The sequence below is a fragment of the Stegostoma tigrinum genome, chromosome 23 (assembly GCF_030684315.1).
Source record: "Stegostoma tigrinum isolate sSteTig4 chromosome 23, sSteTig4.hap1, whole genome shotgun sequence".
In the NCBI taxonomy this organism is placed as follows: Eukaryota; Metazoa; Chordata; class Chondrichthyes; order Orectolobiformes; family Stegostomatidae; genus Stegostoma; species Stegostoma tigrinum.
In genome coordinates this window covers 12,403,527-12,425,915 of record NC_081376.1, presented here as the reverse complement: position 1 = coordinate 12,425,915, position 22,389 = coordinate 12,403,527, and the positions used below count along the sequence as shown (strand labels likewise).

Genomic DNA, 22,389 nt, shown 5'->3' with positions numbered 1-22,389 from the left:
TGAGCCTGCTCCACTATTCAATGTGATCATGGCTGACCTTATCTTCTCCTCAACTTTTCTGGTGAGCTCTCCACAACCCTTCAAGCCATTGCTAATTAAAAATCTATCCCCTCCTTAATTTACTTAGCAATTTCCCAGCATCCACCACACTCTGGAGTAGTAAATTCCACAGATTCATGATCCTTTGAGAGAACTAATTTCTCCTAATCGCTGTTTAAATCTGCCAGCCCTTACCCTAAAATTATGACTTCTTGTTCTAGATAGCCCCACATCAGGAAACTATGTATGTCTACTTTGTCAATCCCCTTTAGCATCTTATACACATTAATTAGACCCCCTTATAACACAATGTGGAGCTGGAGGAACACACCAGATCAGGCAGCATCAGAGGAGCAGGAAAGCTGACATTGCAGGTTGGGACCCCTCTTCAGTGTCATCAGTTCTTACTATCTCTGAATTAGATCCCCCTTCCTTCTTTTAAACTCCACAGACCATGAAACTGATACAAGATTGGGTATGATAACGTGATGATGATATTGGTAACAGAGTGACTCATAGACAAGGGATAAACCACTAAGGTCATATACAACCAGATGGGACAGAAAGGACCCAAAATAGTACCCTCTTTTAAGAAACAAGGACTGAAATTGCTGGAAAAAACTCATCAGATCTGACAGCATCTGTGGAGAATAAGCAGAGTTAATGTTTCAGGTCCCAGTGAACATTCTTCAGAGCAGATTAAACAGATCTTCAGAACCTCTTTTAAGTGCAGAATAAAACCCAGGTCCCAAACCTCAGGGCAGCTGACACTGTGGGGTCAGATCAAACAGATGGCAGCAAACGGGACTCCAATTTAATCATAAATTGGAGTGACATGTCAAAATCATTGAGGGAAAAACAGTAGAGGTCTTAAAAAGAAGATCAGCCTACGTCAGAGAGTGTACTGAAGCAGGTTGTGATGACAGTACCAGTTGAACAGCTACTGCCTGATAGACTTTATTCAGATCAGAAGGGCCAAGGAGAGACTGCTGTTGCGAGATTCAGAAGACACAAATTCTAAGGACATCAAACACTATTGGGTTTGCATGCCAAAAAGTAGAAACACCAGGTTAGTGTATTCACTGGGCCTCTCACTGATGACATTCTCATGAGACAGTGAGAGGGAGGGTTATTAGAAGAGACCGCTGCAGATTTTCAAACCGTCATCAATAAATACTTCAGCCCAAAACCTTGTCACCAAGTGAGAGCAATTTAATCAGGTGCCCCAGAGCTGTCAGATGGAGCAATCTCATTGGGTAGGCCATAAGGAACACTGCAGGTGCAGGAAATGCTGAGTGGGGGAGCAGACTGTTTCTAAATGCGGGAAGCTTGGACATTTCAAGCTGGTTTGCAAATTTAAAACGTAGCAACATGGGGAAAAAAAAAGCAAGAGAAAATTCCTGTACAGCAGGGCATTTCTGGAAGCAGGATGCTCCTGAAAGAAATAAATTCCACAAAATATAAGGCATAGTGGTTCAGTGGCTAGCACTGCTACCTCACAGCACCATGGACCTCAGGCGACTGTCTGTGTGGAGTTGCACATTCTCCCTGTGTCTGTGAGGATTTCCTCCCACAGTCCAAAGGGTCTGGGCAGGTTGCTTTCAGAAGGTCAGTGTGGACTTGAAGGGCTGAATGGCCTGTTTCCTTACTGTATTGATTCTGTGATAAAGGAACAACACAAAATATACTTTTGTAGATGGAGTCAAGGAAGGCAGTGAAATTTTGTTCTGTTACAAAGGCCTCAAGGCATGTGTAAGTATCCTGGCAAACCATTTGCAATGCAGTCAAAGATAGCCAGCATCAAGAATTAAATTGCACAGTCAGGGATCACAGAGCTTCAGATCAGCAAACGATCATAAATAACCACAAAGGGCAAGAGATTAACAAGACTTTATATGTCTTTAAAAAATCAAAGAAGTCTTTATTGAACAGTAATAGGTACAATTAGACCTTCTGAGAAAAAGAAGACAATGACCTACAGCAAGATAATGGGACAGAAGTTGTTCAGATCTTCCAAGGCCCAGGTAGGTTTTGAATAACGTGTCATTTCAGGGTGTCACATGAATCTTCCAGGAGGCTGCCATACCCACCGCTGGAGAATGTTAAAGGGCAGCCTAATAGTACATAGTTTCTAATTAATCTGTTCAGGCATATTGTATTACACCCTCTGGAACAGGTGGGACTTGAGCTCAGGCTGCACGGCCTAGATGTAGGGGCAGAACCACAACAGCCCTCAACTTGGCAATGAGCAACACATGGGAGCAGTATCACCTCTCAGAGCCAACAGGGTGGTGTTCAGGGACTGTATTAGTTCCCAAGCCAAATTGGAACCTCAATCTATGAGCTGACCTCATTCTGTAAAGCAGTCCAGTGAAAATACCACCCAAAGTCTTCAGTGGATAACAGTCTGGCAAACCTTGCCAATAGCACGCTTTACACCAAGCTAACTTGGACTACAAGTCAAGGCTTTTAAAGACATCAATCATGCCTTTCAATCTTTTTTTTCTTCATTATCTTCCTTTCGGGATTCATTAAAACCAGAGATAGTTCACACACATTGCGACACAGTTTAAAAGGAAAAACAGTGAGTAATGTGTGTTATTTGAATGACATACGTAGTGCTACAAAACAAAAACATGAGCACGGATTTTGTGAGGTTCTGAAAGCATGACCAAATACAGGTTTTCTATTGAATGAGAAATGTGCATTTGCAAGAACAAGAATCAGATTCTTGGGGCAGATGACCCAACATAGAGGGATAAAGATAGATCCTCCACAAACAAACATCAGCAGTGATTTTTCACAACAAAAGAGATGTCCACAGATTTCTGGGAATGCTCAGCCCAGTAAGGAAATGCATTTCAAATTTGGCCACAATCACACAATCTTTAAGGGACCTTTTCAGAAAAGGTCAACAGCAGTTTTGGAGAATGAGCAAACCAGAGCAATTCAGCAGATAAAAGAAGTGATCTGCATCTTCAGATTTTCTGGTGCACTATATTCCCAAGTAGTCGATGATGGTGGCAGCAGATTTATCCTCAACAGGCATAATTTAATCAGGTCCAGAATGTCAGTAAAATGAAAGTCTGTTTAACTTATCTTCCAGATCATAAACTGAAAGACAGCAATATTATGCAACCACAAAGACAGAGACCTTGACAGTAACGTGGAGATGTGAATGATTCTCAGACAACTTGCGGGAATTTTCACATTGAGACAGTCTACAAATCTTTAGTTCAACAACTGAATTCCAAAGAGATAGTTAAAATGTCATTATGTATCCAAAAGTTCATGCAACATTCTTTGTCTTGAGCAAAAACGTCAGACCACAGTCAGTACATTTTCATTGGATCAAATTGAAGCTGAAGATTTAGTTCTTATTTGGCAAGTAGAAATTTTTTCTCAGTCATAACAAATTCTTTACTAGTTTTCAAGAAGAAGTTACAAGAAATGTACAAAGGAAAATGTATAACACACCCAGATCAGAAAATTCTGCTCAGCAGATTCGTCAAAATTGTCCAAACTGAACAAAGGAACTATTTGAGCATATTAAATGATCTTGTTTGGATTTTAGTAAAGCATTTAATAAGGTTCCCAACGGTAGGCTATTGCAGAAAATATGGAGGCATGGGTTTGAGGGTGATTTAGGGGTTTGGATAAGAAATTGGCTAGCTGTAAGAAGACAGAGGGTGGCAGTTGATGGGAAATATTCATTCTGGAGTTCAGTTACTATTAATGTACCACAAGGATCTATTCTGGGGCCACTACTGTTTGTCATTTTTATTAATGACCTGGATGAGGGTGTAGAAGGATGGATAAGTAAATTTGTGAATGACACTAAAGTCGGTAGAGTTGTGAACAGTGCAGAAGAATGTCCAAGGTTACAGAGGGACATAGATAAGCTGCAGAGCTGGGCTGAGAGGTGGAAAATGGAGTTTAATGTGGAAAAGTGTGAGGTGATTCACTTTAGATACTGGGCTAATGGTAAGATTCTTGGTAGTGTCGATGAGCAGAGAAATCTCGGTGTCCATGTGCATAGATCTCTGAAAGTTGCCACCCAGGTTGATAGGGTTGTTAAGAAGGCATACGGTGTGTTAGGATTTATTGGTAAAGGGATTGCGTTTCAGAGCCATGAGGTCATGTTGCAGCTGTACAAAATTCTGGTGCGGCCATACTTGGGGTATTGCGTACAGTTCTGGTTGCCGTATTATAGGAAGGATGTGGAAGCATTGGAAAGGGTACAAAGGAGATTGACCAGGATGCTGCCTGGTATGGAGGGAAGGTCTTATAAGGAAAGGCTGAGGGACTTGAGGCTGTTTTCATTAGCGAGAAGAAGGTTAAGAGGTGACTTAATAGAGACACACAAGATGACCAGAGGATTAGATAGGGTGGACAGTGAGAGTCTTTTTCCTCTGATGGTGATGGCTAGCACGAGGGGACATAGCTTTAATTTGAGGGATGATAGATAGAGGACAGATGTCAGAGGTAGATTCTTTACTCAGAGAGTAGTAAGGGCGTGGAATGTCCTGCCTGCAACAGTAGTAGACTCACCACTTTAAGGGCATTTAAATGGTCATTGGATAAACATATGGACAATAATGGAACATGTAGGTTAGATGGGCTTCAGATTGGTTTCACAGGTCGGTGCAACATCGAGGGCTGAAGGGCCTGTACTGTGCTGTAGTGTTCTATGTTCTATGTTCAAATGCTATGAGGGAAGAGGTTCTTCACAGAAGCCATGAAGGTCACTTGTGTGCAGCCTCTGTACAACAGTCCATAATGTGGCCAGAAATTTCAAAAGAAATTGCGGATTAAATGTTGTCCTGCTATTTTAGTGCAAATCGATAGCCAAACTCCATTGGAATGCCTGTTATCTTGTAGTTTCCCAAACAAATCAAAGGTTGGGGCTAGACTACTTCAACTTTCAAGGGAAAGCATAATTGATTATGGTAGACTGCTGTGCCAAGCGGCATATTTCATGTTATAGCAACTGAGACAGTGATCAAATGACCGAAGAAAATCTTTTCCACACATGGACTTCCAAATGAGTGTTTCAGACATGGGTCCACAACTTGTGAATGAAGATTTTTAAAAGATTCATAACAGAATCTGAAATTAATCAGGTCATAAGTTCTCCTTTTCATCCAAAGGCCACTGGGAAAGCTGAGAAAGCAGTGAAAACCATGAAGATAATAAAGAGTAAGAACAGTGATTGCGATTTGACTTTACCTTTCAATGTCACTCATGGTTAGAAGGCTAAAAATACAAATTCTTTGCTAATGCAAGACCTCAACCAAATACCACACATCAAGATTGCAAGAGGGCAAGAACAATTGAGAATGACCAAAAGAGAAGCAAAAGAACAGGTATAATTCCAGGCATAGAGTAATGATCTCATCAACTTTGGTACCCAGCTACAAGGTATGGGCTGGAGTTAGTAAACCAGAAGGTACAGTGCTCAAGCAGACACAGCACCTATATTCTTATGAGAGATAGTAAGAACTGCTGGAGTCAGCGATAATACAGTGTGGAGCTGGAGGAGCACAGCAGACCAGGCAGCAACAGAGGAGCAGGAAAGCTGACGTTTCAGTTTGGGACCCTTCATCAGAAATGTCTTCTTATCATGTTCAAACTCCAATTGGAAATTTCAGAACAAAGAGGCTGTAATATTACACAAGGCAATGAGAATGAACTAGTGTAATGACCACAAATTTGGAGTAATGTGAAAAGAACTTTATTATATACTCCACAGAGTGATAACTGTCTTACAGAAATGATTATCATCTTCAGTCAATGGTGATGAGAACAAGGTCAGGCAACAATTATCTCAGATTTAGCCAATGAAGTTCAGGCTTTAGAGGAGGGGAAATCGGGTGAATGTAAATAGTCGAAAGAAATAGTTAAATCATGTTAACATCAAAATTGAGAGAAAATTGGCAGGCTTGTAGTATAATGGGATTATGATAATAGTGGCATCAGTAGTCACATGCTGGGGGTAGTGAAAAAGTATAAAATAGCATGTATCAGAGAGAGATATATATGACAGAGATCAGCATGGGTATTGTAAATCAAAGAGCTGCAAAACCTTTACAGAGTGACACATCAGTCAATCAACAATTAGGGTAATGTACAACCAGAAGACTCTCAGGCAGCCAAACTCTTTGAAGTGCAGATTAGAACCCAACGGCTCCAAACTTAAACCATGATGACAGATCAAATCAGGCATGTTAATGACATGCCAACTTGCCTGATAATATTCCACTGCAGCCTTACCTTCAGGATGAGAAAGGAGAACATAATCTTTTAGCTTGGGAAGTTAAGAAAATATAAAGGGCTGTAAAAAGTACTTTGGTTGCTGAAAAATGTGTTTATGTAGAGACTGTGGATATGGATACTGTTTATTCACAACTGAGATTGATTTTTTGTATGAGGAACATATTGAAGCTAATGTACAATTTTTCAACGTGGGATAATGAAGATTCCAGGAGTGAAAGTAGAACTGAATTTGCCAACTTAAATAAAATACAGGGGAGAAGGGGAAACTCTAAATTTAAACAGGTAGCTTCAAGCCATCAACTGTCAAACTGTCTTAAATAAAATTAGGGATTTTGGAGGAAAGCTGACAGTGTAAACGTTTTTTAAAGAGTATCAAAGTCTTTAACCTTGTAAAAATTTGAGCTATGTTTATGTAGTTCTTTTTACTTATGGACAAATTGTAATTATTTATTGTCTATCATTTGGTTGTTTAATTCATTTTCAATGACAGGTACAAATTGGTGTTCAGTTGTCCTCTATTTATGGCCAGAATTAGATTTTGTGAAAGCAGAACTATCTGGCTGTACAAGATGGATTCGTGGAGTTAGGAACATTGGGACAGGATGAAAGAGGTTCTTAGTTGACAATGTAACATGTGTCTGCATACAAACTTGTAAGTATATAAAACTTAGGCTCCAATGTTCCATCCTTCACTGTGTGTCTTTTGGGCTGTAACACTAATTTGTTCTTTATTCATCACAAGTAATTTAGTGGAAGATGGTTAGGAACCAGGACACTCTCTGCCATTTAGTGTTTAATATGAACGTTTCAATTTCTCACTGGTAGTCCAGTACTGAGAAATGTTATGCAGGCAACTTAAGAAAAGCTTCTATTATTTTTTAAAATTATAAAATACAGCCTGCACTACGTTTAAGATCTGATTAAGATCTGTTCAGCTTTCTGAAATGGGTGCGATTTTAACACATCTCTTTGGACTTAAAGTATTTAATCACTGTGTTCTTAAAAGACACCCTCTGATGTCCCAAGATCACAAGTGTCTCATTGCTGTGAGTTTAACAGGCTGGATACTTACCTGTGGATGTGCAGCTATCTCTGACCCTATCTCTAGCAAATTTGTATCACCCTTTCTCTAACTTTTAATTAACTGGCATGAACTGTTTTTAAAACCAGAAAGGAACAGAGTAAGAGGGTCATCAAACTGGAAGAACTGACTCCCAGTGTTAGGTAGGTTTTCAAGCTCTCTCATTTAACAACTGTGCTAATTTAACAGCTGGAATTCTGCCACAGATCAGCCATCAACAATCACTGCACACAGGTCTATGGTTAAGACAAGTTCATCAAAGACTTTCTCTCATGGGGTGTGCACTTTACTGATATCTTTGGTTGCAGTTTGCTCTACCGGGGCCTGACTTTGGTGTCTCAGCATGATTCGTATTGGGATAAGCTGATGCCAAATTGCGGCAGCTCAGACAGATCATCATTATTTCATTGGATAGGACAGTGAGGAAATCCATTTGTACATTTCACAGATTCCCTCGACACAATAGATGATATGAACAAAAGAAACTTACAATTCCAAACATATTTTCCTTCACAAATGTGTAGCAGAAAAAGAGAGGCTGGACTGATGAGGGTGGAGTGGGGATTACAATGTGGTTTCATCTCTAGAACCTAGGCTCAGCCTAGATCACATGAGCCAGAATTTCACTTTTAGCATCCTGCATACAGCACCACATCTTGGCACTGAAATAAATGATCCAGTCAAATATCCCTGTCGACATTTGGCTACTAGGAATGGCATCATGCTTGGTTGAAGCAAAGACAGCACAGAATGAAGAGATAGTAGGAACTGCCGATGCTGGAATCTGAGATAACAAGGGGTTGAGCTGGATGAGCACAGCAGGTCAAGCAGCATCTGAGGATCAGGAAAGATGATGTTTCGGGTCTGGACCCATCTTCAGAAATGATGGAGGGGAAGGAGACTCTGTAATAGATAGAGAGAGGGGGAGGTGATGATGGAAGATGAATAAAGGAGCAGATAGGTGGAGAGAAGATGGGCAGGTCAAGGAGGTGGGGATGGAGCTAGTTAAGGTTAGTGTAGGTAGGGAGTTGGGATGGGGGTTGGTCGGTTGGGAGGGTGGATGGGAGGGAAGACAAACAGGTCAAGGAGGCGGGGCAAGGCTAGTAGGTAGGAAGTGGGGGTGTGGGGTTGGTCAGTGGGATGAGTGGATAGGTGGGAGAAAAGACGGACAGGTCAAGGAGGGGGGACAAGCTGGGCTGGTTTTGGGATGCGGTAGAGGGTGGGGAGATTTTGAAGCTTGTGAAGCCTACATTGATACCATTGGGCTACAGGATTCCCAAACAAAATATAAGGTGCTGTTCATGCAGCCTTCAGGTGGCATCACTGTGGCACTGGAGGAGGCCCAGGATGGACATGTTGTCCAGGGAGTGGGAGGGGGAGTTGAAGTGGTTCACGACTGGGAGATGCAGTTGTTCGTCACAAACCGAGGGTGTTCCACAAAGCGGTCTCCAAGCCTCCGCTTGGTTTCCCCGATGTAGAGGAGGCCGCATCGGGAACAGTGGGTACAATATACCATATTAGCAGATGTGCAGGTGAACATCTGTTTGATGTGGAAGGTTTTCTTGGGGCTTGGGATGAGGGTGAGGAGAGAGGTGGAGGGGCAGGCGTAGCACTTCCTGCGGTTGTGGGGAAAAGTGCCAGAGATGGTGGGGATGGTGGGGAGTGTGGAGCAGACAAGGGATTCAAGGAGTGAGCGGTCCCTCTGGTAGGCAGATAAGTGTGAGGAGGGAAAAGTGTCCTTGGTCGTGGGGTTCTCCCCAACCTTATCTGCCTTCCAGAGGGACCGCTCTCTCCTTGAATCCCTCATCTGCAGCCCAATGATCTCAATGTGGACTTCACAAGCTTCAAAATCTCCCCACCCCTGACCTCATCCCAAGACCAGTCTAGCTCATTCCTGCCTCCTTGAACTGACTGTCTTTTCTCCCACCTATCTGCTCATCCCACCTCACTGATCAACCCCCCACCCACCTTCTACCTACTAGCCTTGTCCCCGCCTTCTTGACCTGTCCGTCTTCTTTCCCACCCACCCTCCCAACTGACCAATCCCCATCCCAACTCCCTACCTACACTTACCTTTACTGGCTTGATCCCCGCCTCCCTGACCTGTCGGTCTTCTCTCCACCTATCCGTTCCTTTATCCACCTTCCATCATTACCTCCCCCTCTCTCTAGTTATTTCAGAGTCCCCTGCCCCTCCCCCATTCCTCTGATGCTGCCTGACCTGCTGTGTTCATCCAGCTCTACACCTTGTTACCACAGAATGAAGGCGGATTTGCACTGCTGCCTACACCATATGACTTGGGAGAACTTGCATTTTAGCACTGGATAGTAAATGTAAAAATGTGTTCTCAATCCCCAGCAATATGTCTCTATAGCAATGAGCTCAATGTTCTGTTTGACTGCAATAACGGTTTTAAAGATATGTACTATATTTGCTGAAATGATTGTAACTACCTTCTGTCAGTACAGCTGCATCACTATTGATGATTGAGGACTGTCAGTCTGCATTTTCCAACCCCTAATTCAATATGAATCCTAATCATAGGTGACCTAGTGACAGTCAATGTAAAGGAGATGATTAAACCTGATCTGAAAATTTGCATCCAATTTTGGACACTGTACTTAAGGAATGATATAGCAGCCTTAAAGAAGGAGGGTACAGAACTTACCAGGGTAAAGGCACATTGGATTCATAATGAGGGCATCTTTCATAGACTAAACCTTTATTCCCTTGAGTACTGAAGATTGTGGTGACCCAATTGATGTATTGAATTTGATTAAAAGAACTGCTAGAAGAGATACAGCAGAATTATTTTCTCTTGCTGGGAGTTCAAAACAAAGAGGACACAAGCATAAAATTAGATGTGCTGTTAAGGGATTAAGTCAATGGAAATCTGAAACTCATCTTTTCAAAAGGTTTTGAGGCAGAAGTGGAAGTTATTGAAACTTTCATTACTGTGATTAATAGATTTCTGTTTGGCAAGTCAGTTGAGGGATGTGGAACCAAGGAGGGGAAATGGAACTAATCAGGTGTGATCTGATTGAATGGTAGAACCAATTTACGGAGCTGAATGGCCTCCTTCTGTGCCTATGAACTGTAACTCATCCAGAGCCAGAATTCACACTTAAATGCCTGGTTCTTTTAAAATTCAGCACACGTTCTTCTTGCTCCAGGCAACTCTGTTGCCTCGTGTTTCCTGATGTCCATGTACGTCATTCTGGGAAGGGGAGGGGAGAGTGTCGTCTGCACTTACGATAATTCCTGACCCATATTTTGTTTTTTTTATATTCTACTCTTCTTCTCATTTCCAAACAGCACCTCAGATGTATGTGAAGGGTTAACACATGGTTTGACTGTAATATATGCCAGAATTCTGAAACTTTAAAAGAATAGTTGGTTTTAAAATCTTAGCTCTTTTAAATACTGCACCCTCAACCGTCCCCGCCAAGTGGAACCTGCGCTATTTACTGGGTGAGAAGGTGTTCTGGTCCCCATTAAGAACTAAACTGATAATGTCAGCGTGTGCCGTTACCTACTGCCTCTTCCCGCAGGACCGATTCAGGTTGGGAAATCGTGGATTATAGGGACAAATGGAATGAGAGTGGGCTGAGCATCAATAGCTAGCATTCCATGGTTTGGTGCAAAAGATTTACTTTGTGAGTTTTAACCAAATAGGTAGTAACTATAGTGCAGTTGTAAGTAAATACCAGCTCCTGCTCAGTCTGCCCTTTATTTCTGTTTCAACTTCAGTCTAGGTACTCACCGTTCATGAAACAGAAACACATAGATGGTTCCTACACAGGCCATTATCCATATGATCCAGCGCATGTGAGATGCCCAAGGGCCCAGCTCTCGAAGATTCAGCCTATGGAAGGGAACAGCAGCACATTAACTGAGTTCACTTTGACAAAAGGGGCAGAGCCATGATCCTGTGAATGGATCAGGTGTTTATTTCAGAGGCTGCTGTGACAGTGGTGTCACTCAGTGATCCACGGTTGGGTTGCTGTCACACTTTCTCTGACTGCACACAGCATCAGGCCTGTCAGTGCTACAATTGTTGATAAATGCAATTGCTTTTTTCTGGGTGGTTATAAATGGTGGGTATAAGAAAAGTTATCAGCAATAGCCTGCAAACACCGGATCTGTTAAAGCATTAAATATTCAATGATCAGTGTGGAAGTGAGGAGAAATGTTATGAGCAGTATTTTTATTAGCAGAGTTCTGGAATACGGGATTGCTTGGACACAGTGTTTCTCAGTATTATTTTTGGAGAATTACGTGTAAATGTTGGAAGCGGAGAAAGATAAAGTGCATATTAGTGTGGTTGCTGCAAGAAAGAGCTTGTATTGATCTGACGGGCTGAAAGAATTGCTGAGTTGAAAACATTATGGCTCTATGCCGATTCTTTTTTGTTGCCTTTCATGCTAAGATAGCAGTTGACTTGTTGCGGCCTCAGAGCTCACATTATTCCCCTCTGACTCCTTTTGTTTAGAGAAGGCAAATGCACCACATGGTGTCAGTATTGAGTCATGCAACTGTTAAAAAAAGATGCATTTCTATGCTGCCTCCTGTTACGTCAGGACACCCTTACGTGGTTTGTAACAAATGCATTTTGAGGTTTAGTTACTGTTGTAATGTGGGAAGTTGGAAAGATTTCAGGTTCAATCTCTGTTCTTTCATGGGTTAGCTGATCTCAGCCTGGATGACAGTGACGATCATTGTTTTTACAATCTGGGATGTCAGCTGGAAAGTACAAACTGAGATATTGAGTCACGATGGGATTGAGCTCAGCTTTGATACCTTCCATGTCTGAATATCATAAATCTCACCACACCGGCTGTCAAGGAAAAGAACGGTCATTCGGATGGGCTTAACAGTGATGGCCAAGAATAATAAATCTGTATCTCCAAATCAAGTCATAAACAGTAGGAAAATCCTAATAATAATACCTTTTGGAATAGGAAAGAGAAGATAAAGGTCATGGAATAACTTCAGAAACACCAAGACTGTAGCTGGGGCTGGTGTTCTTAACCCACCTTACCTTGCACCGTTGAGTTGTCCCCAAACATATCCTATTCTTTCCATGCCATTCTCACTGCCACCTTAACTCTTGAGGCAGCCAAGGTGCTCAGGAGGGATAAGCTGTGGTGAACTGATCAGCCTGTCTCAGTCTCATGATATCTTTACAAGAAACTCATTCCTGAGAAAAAATATAACATGCTGAACAGAGCGCAGAACTAAGACTGCCGAGCAGCATACTTAAACCCTCCTTTATTTAGCAAATGAATTCACAATTTTCAAAAATCTCTCATGGGACATGGGGACTGCTGACTGGCCAGCATTGCCTGATCCCTAGGTGCCCTTGAGAAGGTGGTAGTGAGCTGCCTTCTTGTACTGCTGTAGTCTGCCTGCTGTGGTTAGAGCCACAATGCCCTTAGGGAGGGAATTCTATTTGCATTTTCTTGGATGCAGTGCATACATTACTGTCCTGAGAATATTTTACTAAATCAGAGATGAGGAAGATATTCTACAGTGTGTTTGGTGGTTGTTTGGCACTTGCCCAAAGCAAGAATCTGCACATGGAGTCCTTTAACATGGGAAGCTGTTGCAATGCTGTGACCACATGGTTCTAGCTGGACAGGAAACTCTTCCACTCTTAACATGGGCATGTTGGAGGAATTTACAAATCAATAATCAACTCCTTTGGCTTCACTGTGATAGACCTCCATGGCCAGCAGATGATTAGGTGGAACTTGAAGCTGGAACTTCTGTCTGAGAGGAAGGAACACCACCTCCTGTATCACAAGACTCCCAAGTCCTACTGGAAATTCAATGCAAGTGCGAACTTAATCTGAAACCTTTACTGAGATCAATTTGATAAATCATGTATTCTTTCCACTGGTGACTGCTCTTGAGGCAGGGGATGCTCACACATTGAAAAAAACTGTCTCTTTCTGTTCATTCTCTGAGTTAGTCAACATTCAAAGTAAACAGCGAAAATAAGGAGAGAGCTATCTTTTGCACACATTCACTTCACTTGGTTCTTCATCTTGTTCTAAAATGAAGCTGTTGGATATTATCATGTATGCAATAAGAAGTTATATTTTAATCAGAGTGTGAACCTGGGCATTTCTAAAAATTTAAATGAGTTACAGGCATATTTAAAGCATAGATCTTGACATAGTAAAGCAGTGGTGGATGGAATAGTGAATTGGTAAGCTGTTATATATTTCACCCCATTGTTATTGTCATTGAGGTCAATCAGGAGAGATGTGAAGCAGACTGTTGATCCGCAAAACTTTTATGTTATTGGACTAAGCCAAGATCCACCCCACAACATCAGGTAGAGAAATCTCATACATGTGCATTTTATACATAGACACTGTGCCATTAATAGTCTATTAATCTTTAACATTTCACTAGTCCTGCTACTTTGATCAATTCCTTTTCCTCCATATAGTCTCTGCTCACATCCCCTCCCTCCAATGTGCTTCACAGCTTCAAATCCAATGCTGAAACCAGGCAGTGAGCAATGGTAGCCACTTTGACACTGCAGCCAAGCTGCATTCACTACTTGCCTGGAGTCAATGCACGAACACTTTTCCAACAAGAGTTACCAAATAGCAACCAGCGGCATGAACCAAAGCTAAAGGGTTTCTCCATGATTCAAGCTCACCAACACCATTCAAGTCAACTGTACGACCCCGAATACTGTCCTGGCTAAAGGAAATTAACTCAATAAAGATCAGGGATTGAACATGGAAACTTTCTGGTCTTTAGGGCTCTGTTCCTTACGGATGATTCAGCATCAGGCTGAAACTAAGTTTAGAAGTTAGTAAATACAGTTACATGGACAATTATGGAAAAAGCTAAAAGGGGGAGGGCTCAGCAGAGGTTAAAATTTCCATAACAACTAATAGAACAGGGAGTATGGAAAGGGTCAGGGATTTAACTTCAGGCACAGCAGATAAGGGAACTATGAGAACGGGGGGCAGTCAACACAGGGCTGAGGGTCTTATACTTAAATGTACACAGTATATGAAACAAGGTAAATGAGCTTGTAGCATAGATTGAGATTGGTGGGTATGATGTTGGGTATCAAAGAGACTTGGCTGCAAGGGGATCAGGGCTGGAATCTAAGGATTTACCGTTCCAAACGGATAGACTTTTGAAAGCCCTGGCCCACAGGAACCACACACTGGGCATAGTTTCAACAGGGTGAGTTTGGGCCTCCAGCCCTAAACGGATGGGACATCCCACCCTTGAGAAACTGATGGGCTTTAGTAGTCTCAGTAGTGCCAGAGCTCAGTAATGGTGGTGGACAATTATTCAACTGATGGGAAGTGTGAGCTCCATAAATACCTCCATCATTGACAATGGGGAGGCCAACACGAAAATACAAAATGCAGCAGTAAAGTATTTACACTCATCGTCTATCAGAGTTGCTGAGTGGTTGATCCATCTCAGCTTCCTCCTGAAATGTTGAACAACACAGACATCAGTCTTTAGCCAACTTAATTCCCTCCATATGATATCAAAAAATAGATGAGGATACCAGAAACAGGCCTACGGGCCCTGACAACATTCCAGGAATAGTACTGAAGACTTGTGTTCCAGGACTTGTCACTCCCAAGCCATGATGTTCCAGTACAGTTACATTACTGACATCTACCCGACAATGTGGAAATTTTTATTTCAAAAATATACTTTATTCATAAAAATATCTTTATATACATACATAGTCACTAAAGCAGTTTGGTTCCGTACAGCAGTACACAAAGTAACAAACATGAGAGTTTGACTCTAACCAGCAAACAAGCCCAAGCCATTTCTTACTTGTACAAGACCATATTTACATACATTTGAAGCACTGAGCGGTCCGATAACTGAATGGACCCCATTTAACTTCAGCAGGAAGACCTCAGACAATGGTTTTTTCCCCTCTGCATCTCGGCAGCATCTGCCCGAAGCTTTAGTGCATCCCTCAGCACGTAGTCCTGGACCTTGGACAACCTTTTTTTTAATTTAAAAAATACACTTTATTCCTAAAATTCCTGTACACAAAAAGCAGGACAAATCCAACATGATCAATTGCTGCCCCATCAGTCCACTCTCAATCATCAGTAAAGTGATGGAAGGTGTCAGTAACAGTGCTATCAAGCAGCACCTGCTCAGCAATAACCTGCTCAGTGATGCCCAGTTTGGGTTCCACCAGGGCCACTCAGCTCCTGACCTCATTACAAACATGGACAGCAGAGTTAAATTCCATAGGTGAGGTGAGAGTGACAGCCCTCGGCATCAACGTCATATTTGACCAAGTCAAGCATCAAGGAGCCCTAGCAAAACTGGCATTAACGGATGTCAGGGAACAAACTCTCTGCTGGTTAGAGTGATACCTGGCAGGAAGATGATTGTGATTGTTGTAGCTCAGTCATCTCAGTTCTAGGACATGTCTGCAGAAGATTCTCAGCGTAGTGTCCTAGGCCCAACCATCTTCAGCTGCTTCATCAATGACCTTCCCTCCATCAGAGGAAGTGGGGATGTTTACCAATGATTGCACAACATTCAGCACCATTTGTGACTCCTTAGATACTTAAGTAGTCCATGTTCAAATGCAACAAGATCTGGATAATACCCAGGCTTGGGCTGACAAGTGGCAAGTAATATTCACACCTCACAAATGCCAGGAAATGACCTTCTCTGATAAGAGACAATCTGGCCACCACCCCTTGATATTTAATGGTGTTGCCATCATTGAATCTCCCATTATCAAAATCCTGGGAGTTCCTACAGACCAGAAATTGAATGAAACTAGCAATCTCAATCTTTTGTCTACAAAAATGGGTCAAATGTTTAGAATTTTGCAATAACTAATTCACTTCTCACCAGTGTCCATCCAGCACCGACAAGGTACAAGTCAGGAGTGTGATCGAATACTCTCCACTTAGCTGGATGGGTCTAGCTCTAACAACACTCAAGAAACTTGTTACCATCGAGGACAAAGCAGCAGTTTGATTGTCACCTGTTCCATCCACCACCTTTAAACGTCTCCTCTGTCCACTACCAATGCTCAGTAACAGCAGTGTGTACTATCTACAAGGAGCACTGCAAAAATTCATCAAGGCTCCTTAGACAGCACTTTCCAAACCCCTGAACACTATCATCTAGAAGGACAAGGGCAGCAGAAACATAGGAACGCCAGCTGCAAGTTCCCCTACAAGTTATGCACCATCTTGACTTGAAAATATATCACTGTTGCTTCACTGTCTCTGGGTTAACATCCTGGAATTACCTCCTGAACAGCAATGTGGGCCTACCTATAGCATGTGGACTGTAGCAGTTCAAGAAGGCAGCTCACCAGCAGCTTCTCAAAGGCAAACAGGAATGTGCATTAGTAAGTGATGCCCAGAGCCTCTGAATGAATTATTAAAAATTGCTGACCTTTCTAATGCAGCATATAGGTGGTGCTGCATCCTTGGGAATGCTGTCTGAGTGCTGCCATGGTAAAAAGTAAGGGTTTCCCCTGCCACATTAACCAATTGTCCTCAGTCGGTCAATCTCACTAAAGCAGGCCGACCACTATCCTTTTAATTTTATTGCTGGTGGGAAACAATTGCTGTGTTCATACTTCTTAACAACATCCTAGAAAAGAATTCAAATGATGTGAAGGTCTTTGACACATCTTAAAGTGGCATGAATGAAATACATTTGAGATTTCTTTTATTTAGTTTTCCTGGCCAGAGTGGTCAGTGTTGTTACAAATTCAAGTCTCAGTAGTTCTTTGTTTGACTCACCAGGGGGCATAAGACGCAGCAATGAAGAAGTAGATCACCACCCTGTCAAACATGTGGAAGCAATGCTCTATTGTTCTAGATAAAGAAAGGAAACAGTTGGACAGAATTACACTGGGTACAGTCCAGCAGCACAGGTTTACATTGTACTCTAGTACACACAGACAGGAAGTTGGACAGCATCACTCGAGCTGTATTGTTGTCTCTCGTTGGAATGCTTCAGATGAAAGTGATTCGTAATCAGATCCACAACCGCAGACAAAAACAAATATGCGGCAGACTCTTCTGTTGTTGAGCCTAGTCATTCGGTTAGGCATTCTGGACTGAGCCACCCCTCCTCTCTCTATTTATTTCTGAGCTCCCTTCCTCCTCCCTCATCTCTGAAGAAGGGTCCCGACCTGAAATTCCTGCTCCTCCGATGCTGCCTGGCCTGCTGTGTTCCTGCAGCTCCACACTATGTTATCTCTGAGACACACAGGCTAACAGTTTTCCTACAGAGATGGTGGCCTAGGCCCCACATCTCAGCAATGTCAGGGGTGCTGTCTGCACTGGGGATGACTGTGTTACAGTGGACACCTACAGACGCCGTGCACTCTGTCCCATGTGGAAAGACACCCTCACCACAAAGCATCACCCTCCTTCCCAACACTAACTCCTCCTAAACATTCTGACTAATCCACATTCCTGGCAGCTTTTCAGTCTATGGCGAGAGTAGCTGTTTCAGCCAATCCACTGCCAGGAGCACTGATGAAGGTCAGTTCCTGAGGTGTGTTGAATGGGTTTCGCGGTGACACGCACTGGGGTGCAGAATTGGAAAGCCGTATTTGGAACGGTTGTTGGGGTGGGGATGGGTGGGATACAAAGGGTGCAGGAGTGATTGGGAGCAGTGATTACCATTGGGCTTCACCTGGCACAGGGTGTCCAAACAGACCACTCAGCCCACTGCCAGTTTGCCAGCGTTAGTGAGAAGTGGCCTTTGAGTGGCTTCAAATGGCAAGCAGACTATCTGACCATGACCCTGCTGCTAGGTAAATTGGCGTGGGAACACTGCCAGTTGGCCTGCCTACCAGGAGGTTAATTATTGCCTGTGCATGCTACTGCAAAATTAACTTCTGAACCCATGAGAGGCCCCTTTTAAGGCCTTACCCAACCCCTTCCCCTTGCCCTTGCCCTTCCCCCACCCCTCAGCTCTGCTGCCCATCTCACCAGAGCCCTGCCAGTTTCTCCTGATGACACAACCAGATTTATCTCCCATGCCAACTGCAGTCCAGCACACTTTCTCGTTGGCCTCACTGCAATACCAGTAGTGGCCACCACTCCCGGTGGTGCTGTTAGTATCAGATTAGCTCTCTGAAGTGAAACTTTCCCTTGCCAAGGGATGGAGGACCTGCCTCACACCTGACCAATTATACAACAGCAGCGTGAGCCTGTCAGCTGGAAGTGAGCATACTCCTGGACTTTATGCGTAGGATCAAAGTAAAATTCAGCCCACTCATTCAAAGTCACTGTCTATGATTTTAATCGGTTGGGATTTAAACAGTTAGGATGTCAGCTGTATTCTCGAAATTTACCTACTCCACCAAAAATTTGGCTACTTTAACTCCCAGTCCTCACCTCAATCCCACCAAACAAAACAATTTTCTGTTCTGAATTCTGAATTTTTTGTCCTGTTTTGAAGAACGCGTATCTGACTCAACAGCAGCACGGTGGCTCAGTGGTTAGCACTGCAGCCTCACAGCACCAGGGACCCGGGTTCGATTCCAGCCTCAGGTAACTGTCTGTGTGGAGTTTGCACATTCTCCCTGTGTCTGCGTGGGTTTCCTTCGGGTGCTCCGGTTTCCTCCCACAATCCAAAGATGTGCTGACTAGGTGGATTGGCTGTGCTAAATTGCCCGTAGTGTTCAGGGGTGTGTGGGTTATAGGGGGATGGGTCTGGGTGGGATGCTGCAAGGGGTGGTGTGGACTTCTTGGGCTGAAGGGCCTGTTTCCACACTGTAGGGAATCTAGTTAGCTCTGTTTCTCTCTGCACAGAAGCTGCCAGACCTGCTGAGTTTCTCCAGCATTTTCTGTTTTTATTTCAGATTTCCAGAATACCCAGTATTTTTCTTTTACACATATCATTTTGATATTTGATACTATCTAAGCTATGTTTCTGCTATCTGCCCCGTGTTAACGTAGTTTGTCAGGGGTCTTATTTACATAAAAATCATTAAAGTTGGCTGCTTCGTCAGCTGAATTAAATGCAGTCATCATTTGAACTAATTTCCTTGTGAGTTGATGATTTATGATTTGATTGAGGGATGTTGGCCAAAAAACCATTAAGTTCAATGGCTAATTTCCATCCATTGACATTGTGGCTAGGATAATACTATACATCCTGCAGTACGGCCAGTGGTATTAGCAATTTAAGAAGTGTGGGTGGAGCCTGCATTTTCCAAAGTCACATCATAATCTCTAAACAGCAAACAACCCTTCCCACCTTACTCCTGTCCCACTGGGATACAGTGCCAAACAAGTTGGTCAGCGCTGAGTTTTGGGAAAGACTTTGTAATTAATCTAACCTAGAAGTGGAAACATAGTTGTGTATATGTGTAGCTTAATATTAAGTATAGACCTATAAGGACAGACTTTCAATTTCTCAGTTTTGACTGGTATAGTGATTGGGACCAGGTTGACCTCTTTGATTATAGGTTCATTGGTTGGAGTTGTTAACCACAGCCTAATCAGGAAAGCCTTGGCTGACCAATGTAACCATGAGCTTAGAATCTCCTCTGTTGATGGCTGACCATAGTCAGTGTGCTGTGCACTAAGAAAACAGAGGAATAATGAGTAACTTGCTGATGGGACCTGGCTTCTGGGCCATTGTTACAGTGTGTAAGCCTCGGACTGGGCCTTCATGTGTTAGGCTGGCAGCTCAGTTTGTAGGCCGAAAGTTTTGTCTATGACATGTGAATTGAGCTTCAAACCTCAGGCATCACCTGAATGCATTTTTACTTTTGGAGTAAAACAAACTTCCTTTTTGAAAGAGTGCAATAATTTGGATTGTCAAATGTATAAGGTTAGATTTTTTTTCTGTACAACTTGAAATGTATTTATTGGTTTGTAAACCAAATCTCCTCAGTTGTGGACTGACTCTGAGCTGCATGGCCACAGTCAGTGTACTGTACACTAGTAGATAAAGGGTGACTTGGTGACAGGGCCCAGCCTCTGTGCAGTTATTTCAACTTGTTTGCTCAGCTCTTGGGAATGTGAGAACAGTATTGTATATCAGTGCTAGAAATTCGTGTGCACTTAAGAGTCAAGCAAAACAGCTCCACAGTTGATTGAGAGCAGTTGACGCTCATTGGCCTCTGGATTTATGGTTCTATTAGCCCATTATGAGATGCACGCATCAAGCTGTGAAGGGGGGGATGGGGCTCTTAGCTGTTGACTGTCTTTCCATCTTCCACAACTATGTTTCTGCCCAGTTGTCCTGGCAGACAGGACACATCGTGTCCACTAATACTCTTGATACCATTCCAGAGAGGTGGGCACACAAGGGCATGCAGTGCTTTATCTTCACCCTCCAACTCAATTCTGATTAGCCCCCTTCCCCTCTCCCTCACCTTTTGATGGTCTGCATTGCCCTTGATGGGCTTTGCATGTAGGGTATTCAATTGGAAAACATGCGTGATTTACTGGTTTAGAGACAAAAACTGAAAGAACTGTAGATGCTGTGAAGCAGGAACAAAAACAGAGATTGATGGAAAAGCTCAGCGGGTTGGGCAGCATCTGTGAAGGAAAAAACAGTTAACGTTTCAGGTCCGGTGACCCTTCCTCAGAACTGATGGTGGCTGGGAAAATGTGAAGCAAAATCAAGCAAGTAAGTGAAGCAAATGGGGGGTGGGTGGGTTAGGGAGTAAAAGATAGGATAGAGCCTGAAGAGAGTGAAGAGCAGTTGGATAGAAAAAGGAGTTGCTAACGATCAGGCTGGGAGGGTGAATAGTTGTTAATGGGGACTATTAGTGACTAACAACAGGGGGTGTGTAATAGCAGGTTATATGATAACAAAGCTTGGTGTGTGGGGTAGGAGGCTGAGACATGGGAGACTTTAGGCCCTAACATTATTGAATTCGATATTGAGTCCAGAGGTATGCAGGGTCCCCAAGTGGAAAATGAGGTGTTGTTCTTACAGCTTGTGCTGAGCTTCACTGGAGCACTGCAGCAAGCCAGAGACAGAGATGTTGCCCAGGGAACAGGGTGGTGTGTTGAAGTGGCAGGCAACAGGTTGCTCAGGGTCTTCTTTGCGAGCAGAACATAGATGTTCCGCGAAGCCGTCACCCAGTCTATACTTTGTTTCCCGAGTGTAGAGGAGGCCACATTGTGAGCAGTGAATGCAGTATCAACTCCTTTGTCTGTCCAACTGCTCTTCTCTCTCTTCGGCCATTATTCTACCCAACTCCTTCACCCATCACCACACCACCCTCATATTTTCTGCGTATAAGCTGCTGTTTTCCCAGCTACCGTCAATTCTGAGGAAGGGTCACTGGACCTGAAATGTTAACTCTGATCTTTTTTTACTTCACAGATGCTGCCAGACCTGCTGAGCTTTTCCAGCAACTTCTGTTTTTGTTGTGATTGACTGGTGGCTAATAGGTGGACATTGTTACGACAGAATCAGTGGTGGGAAAAGCAGAGATAGCACTTCTGGATCTCAAAGGTTTAAAAAAATGCTGGGTTCTTCTTCCGTGGCAATTTGGCATTTGTGCAGGGAAAGGGTCTGGAAGGAACCTGGTGTTTGAGATAGTTTGTATATTTACAGTAAAACCCTTGTGAATCTCTGACAATCTTGTGCTGCCGAATTCCACAAAGGGGTATTGGTCTGTTAAAATTTACACATGGTATTATCCAGCAGCACCCAGCCTCATCAGCACCTCTAAAGTAACAGAGATAATGGGGACTGCAGATGCTGGAGATTCCAAGATAATAAAATGTGAGGCTGGATGAACACAGCAGGCCAAGCAGCATCTCAGGAGCACAAAAGCTGACGTTTCGGGCCTAGACCCTTCATCAGAGTGTTGAAGTGGCAGGCAACAGGTTGCTCAGGGTCTTCTTTGCGAGCAGAACATAGATGTTCCGCGAAGCCGTCACCCAGTCTATACTTTGTTTCCCGAGTGTAGAGGAGGCCACATTGTGAGCAGTGAATGCAGTATCAACTCCTTT

General features: G+C 43.1%; 1 protein-coding gene across 3 annotated transcripts in view; it reads right to left on the bottom strand.

The window, feature by feature from the left end:
• The window catches only part of mmd2a (monocyte to macrophage differentiation-associated 2a), a 93,702-nt gene that overhangs the window by 15,186 nt on the left and 56,127 nt on the right, over window positions 1–22,389 (bottom strand). For 2 of the 3 annotated variants that reach the window (XM_048552730.2, XM_048552732.2), the window contains exons 5-6: window positions 17,191–17,265; window positions 11,160–11,261 (exon numbers count right to left, since the gene is read on the bottom strand). In XM_048552730.2, coding sequence (XP_048408687.1) covers window positions 11,160–11,261; window positions 17,191–17,265 — 177 coding nt within the window. The remainder of the gene's footprint in view (window positions 1–11,159; window positions 11,262–17,190; window positions 17,266–22,389) is intronic. The other variant, XM_048552731.2, reaches the window with a different exon arrangement.